Source organism: Bufo gargarizans, chromosome 3, assembly GCF_014858855.1.
Source record: "Bufo gargarizans isolate SCDJY-AF-19 chromosome 3, ASM1485885v1, whole genome shotgun sequence".
Lineage (NCBI taxonomy): Eukaryota > Metazoa > Chordata > Amphibia > Anura > Bufonidae > Bufo > Bufo gargarizans.
The window spans coordinates 46,284,829-46,304,207 of NC_058082.1; the positions used below are offsets into that span (position 1 = coordinate 46,284,829).

A 19,379-nucleotide genomic window follows, 5' to 3' on the forward strand; every position below is an offset into this window, starting at 1 on the left:
TGCTCTAACTTCGTCTTTTAGAATATTACAAATATTCTAAAAGACGAAGTTAGAGCAATATTACGAATATTTGTAAAATACACATATAGACTGTAATTTAGCTAATATAGTGCTATAACCTTTTTTTTTTGCCTCTTCTGAACTTCAGTTTTGGAAAATATGTACACTATTAAAAAAATTACTATAGCACTATATTAGCTAAATTGCAGTCTATATGTGTATTTTACAAATTTTCGTAATATTGCTCTAACTTCGTCTTTTAGAATATTGCGAATACATTTGTCATTTAGAATACATATACTCGAGTATAAGCCGACCCGAATATAAGCCGAGGCCCCTAATTTTACCCCCAAAAAATGGGAAAAATTATTGACTCGAGTATAAGACTAGGGTGGGAAATGCAGCAGCTACTGGTAAATTTCAAAAATAAAAATAGATACCGTACCAATAAAATTACATTAATTGAGGCATCAGTAGGTTAAAGGTTTTTGAATATTTATTTCAAAGAAAAACAATATGGTATCAACAATAACTTTAACAGTACAAAAACCAACTAAAGCGAATATTCGATTTTTGGGAAAATACCAGTTCATGCAAATTTTTATGCGAAAAATATGTGCCAAAAAAATTGTCTTATACTCGAGTATATACGGTATATATTTTTTTAAATGTGTACTGTTATTCCACTTTGGCATACTGCTCCCCGACAAGCGTCCCCGTAACCATGGGAACGCCTGTGCGTTAGAATATGCCATCGGATCTGAGTTTTCACGATCTCAGGGAAAACTCTGATCCAATGGTATTTTCTAACCCACAGGCATTCCCATGGTGACGGGGACGCTTGTCGGGGAGGAGTATGCGAACAACTGTACAGATAGGAAAAAAATAATGCCAAAATTCTAAATAACGAATATATTCACTATATTGCCATGTATTCGTTTTTTAGAATATTGGTCATTTTATTTTCCATATGAAAACATGATTCCCCCCTGCTTAAGTTGGCTTATTAACCCACAAGCAAGAAGCAGGGAGAAATCATATTTTCAGATGAAAAAAAAAAACGAATATTCGATTTCGCGAATATATAGAACTATATTCGAAATATTCGCGAAATCTCTAAGTTACGATATTTGAGAAAAAAATTAGCAATTCGAATATTCGCGCTCAACACTAGCGGTATCCTGATGCAGCTGCTGCCATCTCCACACTATGTCACCTTGACACTCTGCGGTATCCTGATGCTGCTGCTGCCTTATCCACAATATGTCACCTTGCCACTCTGTGGCCTCCTCCTGATGCTGCTGCCACCACCTCCACACTCTGTCATTGTGGCAGTCTGTGGTCTCCTCATACTGCTGCCAACTCCATGTTCTGTTGTTGTGCCACTCTGTGGCCTTATCCTGATGCTGCTGCAGCCGCCACTTCTGTTGTTGTGCCACTATGTGGCCTACTCATGTTGCTGCCACCTCCAGACTCGGTCATTGTGCCATTCTGTGGCTTCCTCATGCTGCTGCCAACTCCAGACTCTGTCATTGTAGCACTCTGTGGCCTCCTCCTGATGCTGCTGCTGCCGACACCTCCAGACTCTGTTATTGTGCCAATCTGTGACCTATTCATGCTGCTTCCACCTCACCACTATGTCATAGGTCCAATCTGTGAACTTCTCTTGCTGTTCCCACCCTCCCCACTTCATAACTGGTCCACTATTTTTGCTTTTGGCCTGGCTGACATAATTTATTTTACACTTCTGATCTGTCAGAAGGGAGGGAAAATAAGACGCACAATGGATCCTGTCTGTGTAGCAGCTTTAACCACTTCAACCCCGCTAGCTAAAACCCCCTTCATGACCAGGCCACTTTTTACACTTCGGCACTACACTACTTTCACCGTTTATTGCTCGGTCATACAACTTACCACCCAAATGAATTTTACCTCCTTTTCTTCTCACTAATAGAGCTTTCATTTGGTGGTATTTCATTGCTGCTGACATTTTTACTTTTTTTGTTATTAATCGAAATTTAACGATTTTTTTGCAAAAAAATGACATTTTTCACTTTCGGCTGTAAAATTTTGAAAAAAAAACGACATCCATATATAAATTTTTCGCTAAATTTATTGTTCTACATGTCTTTGATTAAAAAAAAATGTTTGGGCAAAAAAAAAAAATGGTTTGGGTAAAAGTTATAGCGTTTACAAACTAAGGTACAAAAATGTGAATTTCCGCTTTTTGAAGCAGCTCTGACTTTCTGAGCACCTGTCATGTTTCCTGAGGTTCTACAATGCCCAAACAGTAGAAAAACCCCACAAATGACCCCATTTCGGAAAGTAGACACCCTAAGGTATTCGCTGATGGGCATAGTGAGTTCATAGAACTTTTTATTTTTTGTCACAAGTTAGCGGAAAATGATGATTTTTATTTAACTTTTTTTATTTCTTACAAAGTCTCATATTCCACTAACTTGCGACAAAAAATAAAAAATTCTAGGAACTCGCCATGCCCCTCACGGAATACCTTGGGGTGTCTTCTTTCCAAAATGGGGTCACTTGTGGGGTAGTTATACTGCCCTGGCAATTTAGGGGCCCAAATGTGTGAGAAGTACCTTGCAATCAAAATGTGTAAAAAATGGCCTGCGAAATCCGAAAGGTGCACTTTGGAATATGTGCCCCTTTGCCCACCTTGGCTGCAAAAAAGTGTCACACATGTGGTATCGCCGTACTCGGGAGAAGTTGGGGAATGTGTTTTGGGGTGTCATTTTACATATACCCATGCTGGGTGAGAGAAATATCTTGGCAAAAGACAACTTTTCCAATTTTTTTATACAAAGTTGGCATTTGACCAAGAGATTTATCTCACCCAGCATGGGTATATGTAAAATGACACCCCAAAACACATTGCCCAACTTCTCCTGAGTACGGCGATACCAGATGTGTGACACTTTTTTGCAGCCAAGGTGGGCAAAGGGGCACATATTCCAAAGTGCACCTTTCGGATTTCGCAGGCCATTTTTTACACATTTTGATTGCAAAGGTCTTCTCACACATTTGGGCCCCTAAATTGCCAGGGCAGTATAACTACCCCACAAGTGACCCCATTTTGGAAAGAAGACACCCCAAGGTATTGCGTGAGGGGCATGGAGAGTTCCTATAATTTTTTATTTTTTGTTGCAAGTTAGTGGAATATGAGACTTTGTAAGGAAAAAAGAAAAAAAAAGAAAAATCATAATTTTCCGCTAACTTGTGACAAAAAATAAAAAATTCTAGGAACTCGCCGTGCCCCTCACGGAATACCTTGGGGTGTCTTCTTTCTAAAATGGGGTCACTTGTGGCGTAGTTATACTGCCCTGGCAATTTAGGGGCCCAAATGTGTGAGAAATCCGAAAGGTGCTCTTTGGAATATGTGCCCCTTTGCCCACCTTGGCTGCAAAAAAGTGAAATATCTTGGCAAAAGACAACTTTTCCCATTTTTTTATACAAAGTTGGCATTTGACCAAGATATTTTTCTCACCCAGCATGGGTATATGTAAAATGACACCGCAAAACACATTCCCCAACTTCTCCTGAGTACGGCGATACCAGATGTGTGACACTTTTTTGCAGCCTAGATGCGCAAAGGTGCCCAAATTCCTTTTAGGAGGGCATTTTTAGACATTTGGATCCCAGACTTCTTCTCACACTTTCGGGCCCCTAAAAAGCCAGGGCAGTATAAATACCCCACATGTGACCCCACTTTGGAAAGAAGACACCCCAAGGTATTCAATGAGGGGCCTGGCGAGTTCATAGAATTTTTTTTTTTTTTGCATAAGTTAGCGGAAATTGATTTTTTTTTAGTTTTTTCTCACAAAGTCTCACTTTCCGCTAACTTAGGACAAAAATTTCAATCTTTCATGGACTCAATATGCCCCTCACGTAATACCTTGGGGTGTCTTCTTTCCGAAATGGGGTCACATGTGGGGTATTTATACTGCCCTGGCTTTTTAGGGGCCCTAAAGCGTGAGAAGAAGTCTGGAATATAAATGTCTAAAAATGTTTACGCATTTGGATTCCGTGAGGGGTATGGTGAGTTCTTGTGAGATTTAATTTTTTGACACAAGTTAGTGGAATATGAGACTTAGTAAGAAAAAACAAACAAAAAAAATATATATATTTCCGCTAACTTGGGCCAAAAAAATGTCTGAATGGAGCCTTACAGGGGGGGTGATCAATGACAGGGGGGTGATCACCCATATAGACTCCCTGATCACCCCCCTGTCATTGATCACCCCCCTGGTAAGGCTCCATTCAGACGTCCGTATGATTTTTACGGATCCATGGATACATGGATCGGATCCGCAAAACACATGCGGAAGTCTGAATGGAGCCTTACAGGGGGGTGATCAATGACAGGGGGTGATAAGGGAGTGTACATGGTTGATCACCCCCCTGTCATTGATCACCCCACTGTAAGGCTCCATTCAGACGTCCTTATTAATTTTAAGGATCCATGGATACATGGATCGGATCCGCAAAACACATGCGGACGTCTGAATGGAGCCTTACAGGGGGGTGATCAGGGAGTGTATATGGGTGATCACCCCCCTGTCATTGATCACCCCCCTGTAAGGCTCCATTCAGACGTCCGAATGATTTTTACGGATCCATGGATACATGGATCGGATCCGCAAAACACATGCGGACGTCTGAATGGAGCCTTACAGGGGGGTGATCAATGACAGGGGGTGATCAGGGAGTGTATATGGTTGATCACCCCCCTGTAAGGCTCCATTCAGACGTCCGAATGATTTTTACGGATCCATGGATCGGATCCGCAAAACACATGCGGACGTCTGAATGGAGCCTTACAGGGGGGTGATCAATGACAGGGGGGTGATCAATGACAGGGGGGTGATCAGGGAGTGTATATGGGTGATCATCCCCCTGTAAGGCTCCATTCAGACGTCCGTATGATTTTTACGGATCCATGGATACATGGATCGGATCCGCAAAACACATGCGGACGTCTGAATGGAGCCTTACAGGGGGGTGATCAATGACAGGGGGTGATCACCCATATACACTCCCTGATCACCCCCTGTCATTGATCACCCCCCTGTAAGGCTCCATTCAGACGTCCGCATGTGTTTTGCGGATCCGATCCATGGATCCGTAAAAATCATACGGACGTCTGAATGGAGCCTTACAGGGGGGTGATCAATGACAGGGGGGTGATCAATCACAGGGGGTGATCAGGGAATCTATATGGGTGATCACCCGCCTGTCATTGATCACCCTCCTGTAAGGCTCCATTCAGACGTCCGTATGTGTTTTGCGGATCCGATCCATGTATCCGTGGATCCGTAAAAATCATACGGACGTCTGAACGGAGCATGACAGGGGGGTGATCAATGACAGGGGGGTGATCAGGGAGTTTATATGGGGGGTCCATAAGGGGTTAATAAGTGACGGGGGGGGTGTAGTGTAGTGTGGTGTTTGGTGCGACTTTACTGACCTACCTGTGTCCTCTGGTGGTCGATCCTAACAAAAGGGACCACCAGAGGACCAGGTAGCAGGTATATTAGACGCTGTTATCAAAACAGCGTCTAATATACCTGTTAGGGGTTAAAAAAATCACATCTCCAGCCTGCCAGCGAACGATCGCCGCTGGCAGGCTGGAGATCCACTCGCTTACCTTCCGTTCCTGTGAGCGCGCGCGCCTGTGTGCGCGCGTTCACAGGAAATCTCGGGTATCGCGGGAGGACGCGTATATGCGTCCACCCAGAAGAGCAGGGCCGCCGGCAGCACGCAATCCTGCGTACGGCGGTCCTGTAGCGGTTAAGACCCTGTATGGTCCCATCAGAATTGGCTTATGATTTGGTAGCCAAAAGCAGGAGTGGGTACAAAACACAGAAGACATGCAAATATTCCATTCACGTGTCATCTCTGTTTTAGATCCACTCCTGTTTGGCATTAGCAATACTGATGGATTATTGAGCAAATGCTGACCGAGTGAAGGCGGATGCTCCACAGACAGGATCCTTTTTTTGTGGGTTATTGTTCTGACGGATCAGAGAATGGGTAAAAGTGACGTCAACACAAACTTACTGCTGACACCCTCTCCACTGTCAGTGGGCTCTACTTATATAAGTGTTTAAAGGGAATCTGTCACCTGGTTTGAGCATATTAAAGTGTTACTACTGCCATGTACAATAAAATACCTTATTTCTTGCTGTAGTCTTCATTTTTTGTTTCATGGTTTCATTAGCGCTAAAATCCACTTTTTATGTTATGCAAATGAGTGTCCAAAGTGCCCAGAGGGGCGTTATTATCCTTCTCTGGAGCCCAGTAACTCCCCCCTACAGTGCCCAGCCCGCCTTTCTTTAGAGCCCAAGCACACCTCGTCCAGCATAAGTAACTGCCCACACCCGAACTCTCTGCCTCCACCCCGCTCCGCTATGTGAAATCTCATGCAGGCGCAGTACCATCGACTGCCTGCACAATGTAGAAGCTCCTGAGGGCAACAGCTTCAAATGTGTCACTGGGCATGCGCCGAGCACAGTGGCAAATTTAAAGCTATTGCCCTCAGGAGCTTCTACATCGTGCAGGCGCAGGCAGTCCACGGTACTGCGCCTGCGTGAGATTTCACCGAGCGGACGCAAGGAATCTGTGGGCATAGTTACATCCAAATAATCACATAGCGGAGAGGGGCAGCGGCAAAGAGTTCGGGTGTGGGCAGCTACTTATGCTGGAATAGGCGTGCTTGGGCTCTAAAGGAAGGTGGGCTGAGCAATGTAGGGGGGAGTTACTGGGCTCCAGAGAAGGATAATAACGCCCCTCTGGGCACTTTGGACACTAATTTGCATAACATAAAAAGTGGATTTTAGGACTAATGAAACCATGAAACAAAAAATGAAGACTACAGCAAGAAATAAGGTATCGTATTGTACATGGCAGTAGTAACACCTTAATATGCTCAAACCAGGTGACAGATTCCAAAAAGAGTGCGCTTCTTCATGACGCTAAAAGCTTCCTGTAAGGCCTCATGCACACGACCGTGCGGTTTTATGCAGTCCGCAAACCGCGGATCCGCAAAAAACGGAAGCCGTCTGTGTTGCCTTCCGCAATTTGCGGAACGGACGCCGGCAATATAAATGCCTATTCTTGTCCGCAAAGCACGGACAAGAATAGGACATGTTATATTTTTTTAGCGGGGCAGCTGAACGGAGCAACGGCTGCGGAAAGCACACGGAGTGCTGTCCGCATCTTTTGCGGCCCCATTGAAGTGAATGGGTCCGCATCCGAGCCGAGTCATGGGCATGAGGCCTAAGGCTGAGTTGATACTTCAGTTATTTGGTCAGTTTTGGCCCCGTTACTGCCCAAATAAGTGAAGTGTGCAGTGATTCTAAGAGCCACCCCTGTCATCTGCATGTCATATGGACTCACAGTATTATTTCATTACCCCAGCAGACTCCCTATGCGTGTTACTGCACGGCACAGTGCTCTACAAACCTATACAGGATCTCTGCAGCCCGGAAATAGCAGTTTTTTAAATGTAATTCGCCGTGAATAAAAAAAAATCCAGTGGTATATGGGAAGAGCAGATACACTAAGATAACAGCTGTTTTGCATGAGTACACACTTTTTCTGGCCTCCTCCGATCTATTTTAGGGTAACACCGGAAAAGAATAGCTAAAATGTAAAAAGAATATATATTTTTTGCAATTTTTTTTCAAACTACAAGCCTACAAATTCTAAAACAGCATAAGTGCAACAAAAATTTAAGTTATACCCAAACATGTTAAAGAAACAAGCTAAAGATAAAAAAAAAAAAAAAAAGACCTAAAGACCCAAATTTGTCTGTTCCTATACAGGTTAAATCTAATAAAATAAAGAATGATATAACCAGATATTTCTCAGACATGTCCAAAGCTATTTGAAGAGTAAACTTTCAGTCTACACTATAAGTCAATATCTTCAACTCCATTCCCAACATTTCAGAAAACGTGTGACTTGATCACATTTCAGTTTTACAAGACATGATTGAAGAGATTACATAGAACACTCTATCAGAGCAATCAATTTTTATCACCAGCAAGTAGAAATGTATTGAGCGTGATTGTAAAACTTTTTACGTTTCTTAAAAGCGTAAATTGAAAAAACATGTTTTCTGTTCTTTTTTTCCTTAAAAAAAGTTAACAGAATATCTGTGAATTTCTGAAGATTTCAAGATTACACTTTCATATTTCCAAAAGCAGTTATTTTGTTTTAGTCTCCATTTACATTGATGCTTATGTTCAATTGGGCAAAATTAGCTATTTTAGAGGGTGTTTCCTCATGATACACATTCAGCAGCTGATTTGTAAAATGCTTGAGAAGTAGCATTAGTTCTTTGAAGCAGATTTGATGGTGGATTCCCAACCCTCACTCAAAAATTATTTTAAAATGCTTGTAAAGATTCCACCACCAAAAAATTACAAAATGCCACTAAATACCACCTGTATTTGGCTACAAATCCTCAACTGATTTTTCGGTTGCTGATTTTGCCTTGTTTTTCTCAAGGTTTCTAATGAACAGATGATTTTGTTGAATCTCTCATACATTTCGACTGAGACTTTATTAAATATCTTTTCATTGTTAACCAACCAAAGCTGGTTCTTAAAATTTTCCATCTTGGCTCCTATTTTGATTCTCGCTATGAGCTAACAGAGAATCCTTCACTGAAAACCCACATTGATTAGCTATCACGTAGTTCACAGTCTGTCCATGCATTACACATAAAGCCTATTGATGTCGAAGGGCGCCAGGCTACTCTTAATTTCCCTTTTTGAACAATTGCACATAGATGAGGGTCCAACCTGGAAGATGCCCTCTTATCTGCTTATTGTAAAGGATCCCTTCTAACAAAAATTTATTGAGCCTATTAGCCTAAGCCAAAAGAATTACAGAAAAAACTAACCTTTGCAAACCCTTTTAGAAAACACTTTTGACATAAAATAAAAGAAAATATTATTATAACCCCATACCCATATATTTACTTACAGTTCTGTGCAAAGGTTTTGGGCAGGTGTGGAAAAAGTGCTGTAAAGTAAGAATTCTTTAAAAAATAAAAGTGTCAATAGTTTATTTTTTTATCAATTAACAATTTTCAAGTGAATAAACAAAAAATAAATCTAAATCTAATCAATATTTGGTGTGACCACTCTTTTCCTTCAAAACAGCCTCAGTTCTTCTAGGTAAACTTGTAAACAGTTTTTGAAGGAACTCGGCAGGGAGGTTGTTCTAAACATCTTGAAGAACTAACCTCCATCTTCTGTGGATGTAGGCTTGCTCAAATCCTTCTTTCTCTTCATGTACAGGTGAAACTCGAAAAATTAGAATATCGTGTAAAAGTCTATTTTTTTTTAGTAATGCAAATTAAAAGGAATTGCATTAATGCAGCTTAAAATTTGAATTTTGTGAAAAGGTTCAATATTCTAGGCTCAAAGTGTCACAGTCTAGTCAGCTAATTAATCCATACCCCCTGAGCAAAGGGAACCTTAACTCACACTTTGGGGTTTCATAAGCTGTAAGCCATAATCATTCAAATTATAACAAATAAAGGCTTGAAATATCTCGCTTTGCATGTAATGAGTCTCATATGTTAGTTTCACCTTTTAAGTTGCATTACTGAAATAAATGAACATTTCACGATATTCAAATTTTTGGAGTTTCACCTGTAATCCCAGACAGACTGGATGATGGTGAAATCAGGGCTTTGTGGGGTTCATATCATCACTTCCAGGACTCCTTGTTCTTTTTTATGCTAGAAAACTCTCCCATAGAAGTCAATGAGGTCCCCTCCTGTCCATTGTGTCTATGGCCCATGGGGCTGCCATAAAGCAATTTTCTTAATGCTTTCTAAATGCTGTTATGAGAACGGCTCAGGCAAGATGGTCGACCCCGTAATCATGCTCAGGAAATAGAATAAAAAATCTGCAATCAGAAAAAATCTGGTTTTAACTGGCAAATACCATTTTTGGTGACACATTTCTTTTAATAGGAACCAAATTCAACAGCTCACGATCCCCTTACCGCTGCACGGGAAAGGGGCAGTCCCCACAGCAAAATCCAATTAATTATTCCCAGCAGACGTGCTTACTTCAACCTTGTATTTTTATTCCAGAAAAAATGTCCATCAACAGGACGCGTTTCGGCTCATGTAGCCTTTCTCAACTGTTGAGAAAAGCTACATGAGCCGAAACACATCCTGTTGATGGACATTTTTTCTGGAATAAAAATACAAGGTTGAAGTAAGCACGTCTGCTGGGAATAATTAATTGGACATTTCTTTTAATGACATTGACAGTAATTTTAGGTTCACTGTACCTAGAAAAATGTATGCTGTTTTGAAGGTAAAGGGCGGTCACATCAAATATTTATTTGATTTAGATTTGTATTTTGTTCATCCACATGGCATGTTGTTTTTGAAGAAAAATAACCTATTAAAGGGAACCCATCATCAGAAATGACCTATAGAGCGATTTACATGTTCCTACTGTTCATGCTCCCATCATTCACAAAATGGTTTTATTTATGCTGAAATGTAGTGTGTTTTTGAAAAAAATCTACTTTGAAGATGTAACTGACATTACCAACAGGTAGCTCATGAAGTCATTGGGGCATTGCGTTGCATGAGGTAAGTCATGAGCAGGGTTGCCAACCAGAATTTTTCATTTTTCTGGACAACTTATCTCAAAACCATGGACAGACAACATTTTTTTACGGACAAATTGGAAAACCGTAATAAGTGATAAAGATTATAAGTAATACATGTCTATGGCTCAATATACCGAGGAGAACTCATTACTGTGAGCTACAAAACGGTGATCATTACCGCCAAATTAATCTAATCAGGCATCACCAACATCAAAAAAATCACACACATCTATTTTTTTTTTTTACGGACACAGGAAAAAGTTGCCTATTTTTACAGACTGTCCAGAAATTTCTGGACGGTTGGAAACCCTGGTCATGAGTCACCCTTCGCCCCAATGTCACTCTCATAAACCTCCCCTCTCACCGACCACCCCTTGTCTTCCTGACATCAGCCCTGGCCGTGTGAAATCTTGCGAAGGCAGAGAAGACCTCCTTGCGCTGCCGTGATTCTGACATGCACAATGAGAAGAAGTGTATGCACCTCAGCTTCAAGTGCCCGTGGCACATGCTCTGGGACTGATGTCATCTGATCCTTGTAACGCAGGAACATCTGAAGCCTCAGAATCATGAACAGCTCGCCCAGATGCTCCTGCTTCATAGTGACCAGGTGTCACTGGTATACACCTCCGCTCACTGCCCATGTCATGATCACGGTAGTGCAAAGAAGTCTTCTGCCCCTGCTTGAGATTTGACACAGTATAACACCTCCTAATGGCTCATACATGGAACCAATGCCTATGTCTATATGCAGAAGCCACTACCACCAAAAGTCACGCTCCCCCTCTACTTAGCAATTCGAGGGACACTATAAAACGAAATTAGATCTGCATTGTTCCTGTTATATGGCGATAAGCAGAATTAATAGACGATCAGTCAGTACAAAGATATTACATATACCGGGTTTATCTTATTGAATGTTCTGCCTCATGAGGCTTATGTGAAACGAAACCTAATATGACTGCCGATATACAATTAGTACACGAATAACCAAGTTTTATCTGGCTGACAAGTCAATGGGATGTAGAACAATGTGTTATCATTCAGAGAGGGATAGCATTTCCAGGAGATTCTACTGTCATAGCCTTCAGCTGTGAGACTACAACAATTGCTCATATTACAGATAATTCTAGCACTTCTTTAAAAGGATGAATACTAATGATTTTTCACCAAGCTAATTGCTCTTTTTTTTTGCATCTGTTTCCCATGGTGAGAGTACTGCACAGGGGGCTCTCTAATTACCTCTACATTTGATAGTGCTTACTGACTCCCCCAAATTCCTCCCCTGCCGGCTGTGTGCAAATGATAATCATTGCATTATGCTGATTTCAGATAAAAAAAACTGAAATATTCTTCTCTGTGGTGTTGCAAAGTTTCCACTATCCAATTCACTTTGCAGACCGGTTGCACTTATAAGGCCCCTTTCACACAGGCGAGTATTCCGCGCGGATGCGATGCGTGAGTTGAACCCGCACTGAATACCGACCCATTCATTTCTATGGGGCTGTTCACATGAGCAGTGATTTTCACGCATCACTTGTGCGTTGCGTGAAAATCGCAGCATGCTCCTCTTTGTGCGTTTTTCACGCAACGCAGGCCCCATAGAAGTGAATGGGGCTGCGTAAAAATCGCAAGCATCCGCAAGCAAGTGCGGATGCGGTGCGATTTTCACGCACGGTTGCTAGGAGACGATCCGAATGGAGACCCGATCATTTTTATTTTCCCTTATAACATGGTTATAAGGGAAAATAATAGCATTCTGAATACAGAATGCATAGTAAAATAGCGCTGGAGGGGTTAAAAAAAATAAAAAATAAAATTTAACTCACCTTAGTCCACTTGCTCGCGCTGCCCGGCATCTCCTTCTGTCTCCTTTGCTGAACAGGACCTGTGGTGACGTCACTCCGGTCATCACATGATCCATCACATGATCTTTTACCATGGTGATGGATCATGTGATGACCGGAGTGATGTCATCACAGGTCCTGTTCCTGTAATGAATGCTCACCACAGGTCCTGTTCAGCAAAGGAGACAGAAAAGATGCCGGGCTACGCGATCAAGTGGACTATGGTGAGTTAAATTATTTAAAATAAAAATTTTAACCCCTCCAGCACTATTTTACTATTCTCTCTGTATTCAGAATGCTATTATTTTCCCTTATAACCATGTTATAAGGGAAAATAATACAATCTGCAGAACACCGATCCCAAGCCTGAACTTCTGTGAAGAAGTTCGGATTTGTGTACCAAACATGCGCGATTTTTCTCACGCGAGTGCAAAACGCATTACAATGTTTTGCACTCGCGCGGAAAAATTGCGTGTGTTCCCGCAACGCACCCGCACATTTTCCCACAACGCCCGTCTGAAAGAGGCCTAAGTGAAATCTTTCAGGGGAGAGAGTGATCAACCGTTACGTATCTGAATTTGCTAATGCTACTTTCACACTTGTGTTTTTATTTTCCGGCATTGAGATCCGGCAGAGGAGCTCAATACCAGAGAAAAACGCTTCCGCTTTGTCCCCATTCATTGTCACTTAGGACAAAACTGAACTGAATGGAACAGAGTGCACCAGAATGTATTCCATTCCATTTTGGTTGCATTCCCATACCGGACAGAAAACAGATGCAAGCAGCAATTTTCTGTCCGGCATGTGATGCGGAGCAAAATGTATCACAATGCAAGTCAATGGGGCCGGATCCGTTTTCTCAGACACAATAGAAAACGAAATCGTCCCCCATTGACTTACAATGGTTTTAATGACGGATCCGTCTTGGCTATTTTAAAGATAATACAACCGGATCCGTTCATAACGGATGCAGACGGTTGTATTATCAAAAACTGAATCATTTTTGCTGATCCCTGCAAAAACGCAAGTAGCCTAAGCCATTTGTTCATATTGGAAATTTCTTTTTTATTAAAAGGAACCCCTGAAAACAAGCTGACCATAGTTTTTTATTACTGCTAACAACAAAGTATGTTACCCTCTTTCAGGTACCCCCCAACATTTATTCTAAATAATGTAGGCATTGTCCTTGCTATCTAGGCTGGGGGTCATCTGGGGTCGTTTTCTTATTTTTCTGATTTAACAACAAAGTATAATCGTTGGGGTAACTTGTCAATAAGTTTTCGATTTCCCTACACTGCCCCCGCAGGAGAAAAAGAGCATTGCATGGTGCCATTAAATTCATTTGAGCTATTTGTATTATCCATGAGCATGTAATTTTTGGTACCACGTTTATTCAGTGTGAATTCAGTGATATTACTCTGTATTATATTAAAACAGAGGAATATCCTATTTTTAAACTATTGTTGCCATTTATAAGCAGTGAACCACAGCTTAAACCTCCTGTGCTTCAATGCAAAATCTGTAAGCCCCTTACCTACCATTTTGCATTGACTGTACATCTGACAAAAGAGCTTTTTTGGCCCTGTCAGACATGTGGGCCCTGCCACCTCTGTATCTCCTATTGCTGAGCCCCTGTGCAGATCAGTACTTGTGAGAAGGGTTCTCCAAATTGATTTAAGTGAACTGACTTTTTTTGTTACCATTAAATCTGTGGCCAGATGTCACAGCCAGGGACGGACTGGGAACTTAAAGTGGCCCTGGAAAAAAAAAATTGTAAAAGTGTCCCCATTTTGTAGCCTGGTCCAAATTGATTGAAGGTTTATATGTATAGGCGTACAGTAACTAGGAAAGCATAAAGAAAGCGCACCATAGGGTAGTATATTCCAGTTAATTATGGCAGGTTGAGATAGAACAAAAAAATGGAGGCTCGCCTTAAAGAGTTGTGCTATCAACAGGCACAACTCTACTGTAGGTTTAGCACTTTTCGTGCAAATTCGTGCGTCCACTTGTCGGTTTATGCTGCCGTAGTATCCAAAAGTTCCGGAGAGGATGCCCAATCTTCTCCAAAAGACAAAGTAGTAGCGGTATCAGGATACACTCAAGGCGCAAAATACACCGGCCAGGACACTCACATGAAGTATAAGAATCTTCTTTATTGAGTTTTTTCTTTTTTATGTCAAATAAAACAAGCAACGCGTTTCGGAGGTACTCAAGCCCCCCTCATCAGGTTCAAAAACACTTGAGTCTTTTAGAACCTGATGAATGGGGCTTGAGTACCCCCGAAACGCGTTGTTTTATTTGACATAAAAAAAAAGAAAAAACTCAATAAAGAAGAAGATTCTTATTCTTCATGCGAGTGTCCTGGCCGGTGTATTTTGTGCCTTGATTGTATCCTGATACCGCTACCAAATTGATAGAAGGCAGGGCCCAAACAAGTTGGTGGGGCCAGTAATACCATATTGTGGCACATTATACTATCCCAACAGAGCCGAATACTACAGTCCATCACAAAATACTGCCAGCAGCACAAAATACATCCCCAAAAACTTCCACTGGCCGGCCATGAGGACGACTCAGGCTCCCCCCTAGGCAACGGCCCACCTGGAAATTTCCCTGTAAGGTCTATGGCCAATCCCCCCTGGTCACTGCCTATTACAGGGATGGCCAACCAGGCTCTCCAGCTCTTGTAAAACTACATCTCCCACCATGCCCTTCTGTAGGCTGATAGCTGTAGGAAGTCTGGGTATGCTGGGAGTTGTAGTTTTGCAACAGCTGGAGAGCCTCAGGTTGGCCATCCCTGGCCTATTAGTAGATTTTAGAAAATAAAAAAATATTAAAAATATGGTGCCACTCATCCAACATTAGCACCATATTATGGATCCATGTGGCATAGAACTGGTATGGATCCATAATACCGTTACATGCATGAATTTTGACAAGAATGAGACATATCCACCTAGTATTACTGCACCCTCCAGGATGTAATCTAGAGAGGATGATAGGAAATGTAGTTTGGCATGTAAGACGTGGATTTATCTTCCTCCAGGCTCTGAAGAACTAAAGCATTAGAAGATGGTCTCCTAAGTGTAGAACGATCTGCAGTTACAAATGCTGTTTCTACTTCAGCCCGTATCTCAATCACTCTCGTGTTTTCTTTTCTCCGCAGGCTTTTAAAGGGGGAAGAATCTTTTCACTTTATTCCACGGTCACGTGAGGAGCTTCCAGAAAACTTTCCGAAGGAAATCCCAGGGATCTGTTATTTCTTGGAGATGGATAAAGGCCAAAAACAGCCAAAGCATCCCTTAACAACTGTCAGAATGAGAAAGGTTTCATATAACATTGGCACTATGTACCTTAGGGAAACGAGCGTATGAAACCTCCTATAGATGAAAGACTATAAAAAAAAAAAAAAAGATAAAAGAAAAAAAAAAAGCACAAGCCCTTCAATGGGTCAAGGCAGGAGTGTAGAGAATCTACTGTGCCATTAACTGCAAAGAACTCAGCAGTGAGAACTCTGCATCAAGCCAGGCAATAATGACTTATTTTGGTGGTGAGTGACGGGTGTCGGGAACCCAGCATGGAGGATAGAAACCCCAAATTCCTTCCCTGGTGTTTCCATTTCAACAATAAAACCATCTCACCCCAAATACGTCCTCTAGGAGTTAACAAAATGTTCCCACAGCTCATATACTTTTAACGATAGACTCGCCACTTTAGGTTTGTTTCAGTGTTCGTACACAGGATTAGCCATCTGCTTGTAATACATTCACAATGTGAATGGCAGCTATGTTCCCAGTCGACATTTCACAGCCAAACTCCACAGTGACGTGCAATAGTTACGTGACCTGTAGTTAGATAACACTAATCTATTTCAATCTGGAACAATACCACGGAATCATGGCCAATATCCTGATGTAGCAGAGCGCAATTTGTCACGGAACTGTACCTTCTGGGCGGCGAGTCAATCCATCCAAAAGTCTGCACTGATTTATTGGTGTCACGGCTCAGTTTTTTTTATGTTACAGGGTTCCAAATATTTTGCTTACCTTTACAGAGCTTTTGAGTTGAATCATAAAATATGCAGCCATCACTGGAGGAGGAAGGTGGGGGGGGGGGGGGGGGGGCGCTTCCTGAAGAATGAGTTATACTGGTAACATTGGACTCAATGGAAGCTGCATGAATTTGTATGTGATGCGTATGTTACATTTAAAAGGGTTGTTTTATGAAGATATCAGGTCATATAGACATCTTCTGGATGTCCGCATAAGCCATGGTGGAGAGCCATTCACTAGGAGTGGCTCCCATTCTGGAGAATTCGCAATATCCGTGTATTACAAGATGTAGCAGAGTTAACAGTCAAAGTCATAACGCGTTAACTAGTTACGATAACTCACCAAATGTGTGTGTTAACTGTGCTACATCTGCCTTGTAATACTACAGAGGGAAACGCCTGGTTGGCTATAGCTTCCCCTGGCGAAATCAGCTGTTTGCTGGTCGTCATGGAACAAAAGTGGAAATTTACTTTAAAGGGGTTGTCCCATGAAAAATATTCTACATTTTTCAAACCAGCAGCTCGATCTGCATTAAAAATGTAGTAGATCCCCTGATATGTATCCATATAGCGCCACCTGCTGTTTGCTCTTTTGTTCATCTCTCTGTCTACCTCGGTCCCGTTCAGTATTCAGCGCAGGCGCAGTGAGGGAAGGATGTTTGCCGACAGCAGACTTCCTCACTGTACCTGCGCTGAATACGTCGCAGTGAGGAAGCCGACTGCCAGCGAACGTCCTTCCCTCACTGCGCCTGCGCCGAATACTGAACGGGACGGCGCAGGCGCGAGATTTCCCCGGCAGACAGGAGACCAAAGCTGGCCTGGCCCTGTCAATCAAGTGTAGAAGGGCGTAGAAAGAGGAAAGCGAAAGGAGCCTCTAGGAGCAGGCGCAGTGAGGGAAGGACGTTCGCCAACAGCAGGCTTCCTCACTGCACCTGCGCTGAATACGTAGCAGTGAGGAATCCGGCTGCCAGCGAACGTCCTTCCCTCGCTGCGCCTGCGCCGAATACTGAACGGGACGGCGCAGGCGCGAGATTTCCCCGGCAGACAGGAGACCAACGCTGGCCTGGCCCTGTCAATCAAGTGTAGAAGGGCGTGGAAAGAGGTAAGTGAACTGAGCCTCTAGGAGCAGGTGCAACGTCCAAACCCCCCCCCCCCCCTGCACCTAGAGGCTCATTTGCATATTATAAAAGTTTGTTTTTCTAAATATCGGCGGTAGATAGTGACATGGGACTAATATAGTTATGTTTAGCTGACATTAGCACATCGCTGGGTTAATACCCATTTTTCTGATGACAGAAACCCTTTAATCATGGGATAACCCCTTAAAGGTTTACTTGCAATCCTATGACAAACCACAGATTACTCCGCAAGATGTAGCGATACATTGTATTATCGTGCAAATTGCGTTCTGCTACATTGACAAACTGACCTCTTCTACATCTGTACAAGAAGCAAAAAAATTGTCAAAAAGGAGTCATAATATCATAGTTTTGTGCGATTTCAAGCTGTCATGACCCATTGGAACCATGTGATTGTTTTCAATGTGGAGTTTTGCTTTCTGGTTGTATTAATTTTTATATATGTAAGCAAGATTTTTAGCAGCATGTGTAAAACGGTGTATATTTTACTTACCTTCATGACATCACATTAGCGAGAGTAAGGAGATAACTGACCACCATAGCATCTGAATGTAATTTCTAAATGCTGTTCTACAACTAACAGGAAACATTTTTTCTGACCATTTATAATAAAATATTTAACCTTTCATAAATTCATCAGTGTATATAAATAGATGAAGAAACATTTTTACAAATTTTAGACAAATTCAATATCTTGCATCCTTTCATAAAAAAAATGTTGGTAGGCAAAGTGGCACTTGTATTGACTCATATTGTACCTGCTGATCCATGGAAAGAGATGAAGACAAAATAAAGTTATGGGGTCATTGGAATCTTTTTACTGACGTCCTCAAAAACTGTTTTGGAATTTCCACTTCCCCATTCTCCCTTGTCAAATGTATCCTTCACATGCATGAACAGGTCACTGTCTCCCGCAAGGTCAGCACAATCTTCTCATGCTGCTGTCATCATTCACACAGTCAGATTACCTACGTGGTGTTCTATCCCCACCCAAACCATGACTCATGTCATCTGCAATATTTTCCTCACAAACATAATCACATAATGAACAGGTCATTCTCCCCCACAAAGCCAGCACACTTCTCTCCTGCTGCTTTAATCAATCACACTGTCTAATTGTTTAGTATTCTCACTTGCTACATAAAACTGGTCTTGTGAAATTTCTCTAAACCTAAATGAGGCAGATTGTGCCATGTTTAGCCACATTTTGACGCAATCTATGCCAAATCTAGATAGAGTCACAATAGTACATGTGGCCAACAGGTCTGAAGTGGTGTCCTTCCTAGAAGTTGACCTACCCAATACTCTGAACCTGTGCCAAATAAAAAAAAACTTAAAAAAAACTGTCTCCAGTCCTACAGTCCTACTGTCAAGCTGCTACTCTGACTCTGGTAACTTCCAGCGCCCACTGAACTGGTAGTGACTTGGTCCAGTAACCACTGCAGTCAGTGTGATTGGACTTGGCGATAACATATGCTTAACAGCATGCCACTGCTTGTGATGTGCTAGTGACATGCCATTGCAGCATATGCTCGCTGAAGCCACAGATAGGCAGGGACTGGAAGCAGCTGGAAATGGGGCAGTCCTGTCGGAATGACGGGACTGCCGACAGGTGAGTGTCATTTTTACATTTGGCAAAGAGCTTTGGTTTCGTTGGTTCCTAGGCTGGACAACCCA

At 42.1% G+C, this 19,379-nt stretch overlaps 1 protein-coding gene across 1 annotated transcript in view; it reads left to right on the plus strand.

Moving 5' to 3' along the window:
* The window catches only part of GUCY1A2 (guanylate cyclase 1 soluble subunit alpha 2), a 252,799-nt gene extending 235,269 nt beyond the window's left edge, over window positions 1-17,530 (plus strand). Inside the window, exon 8 of the mRNA XM_044284756.1 lies at window positions 15,679-17,530. Within this exon, the coding sequence (XP_044140691.1) occupies window positions 15,679-15,886 (208 nt within the window). The 3' untranslated portion in view covers window positions 15,887-17,530. The remainder of the gene's footprint in view (window positions 1-15,678) is intronic.
* The last annotated feature ends 1,849 nt before the right edge of the window (window positions 17,531-19,379 follow it).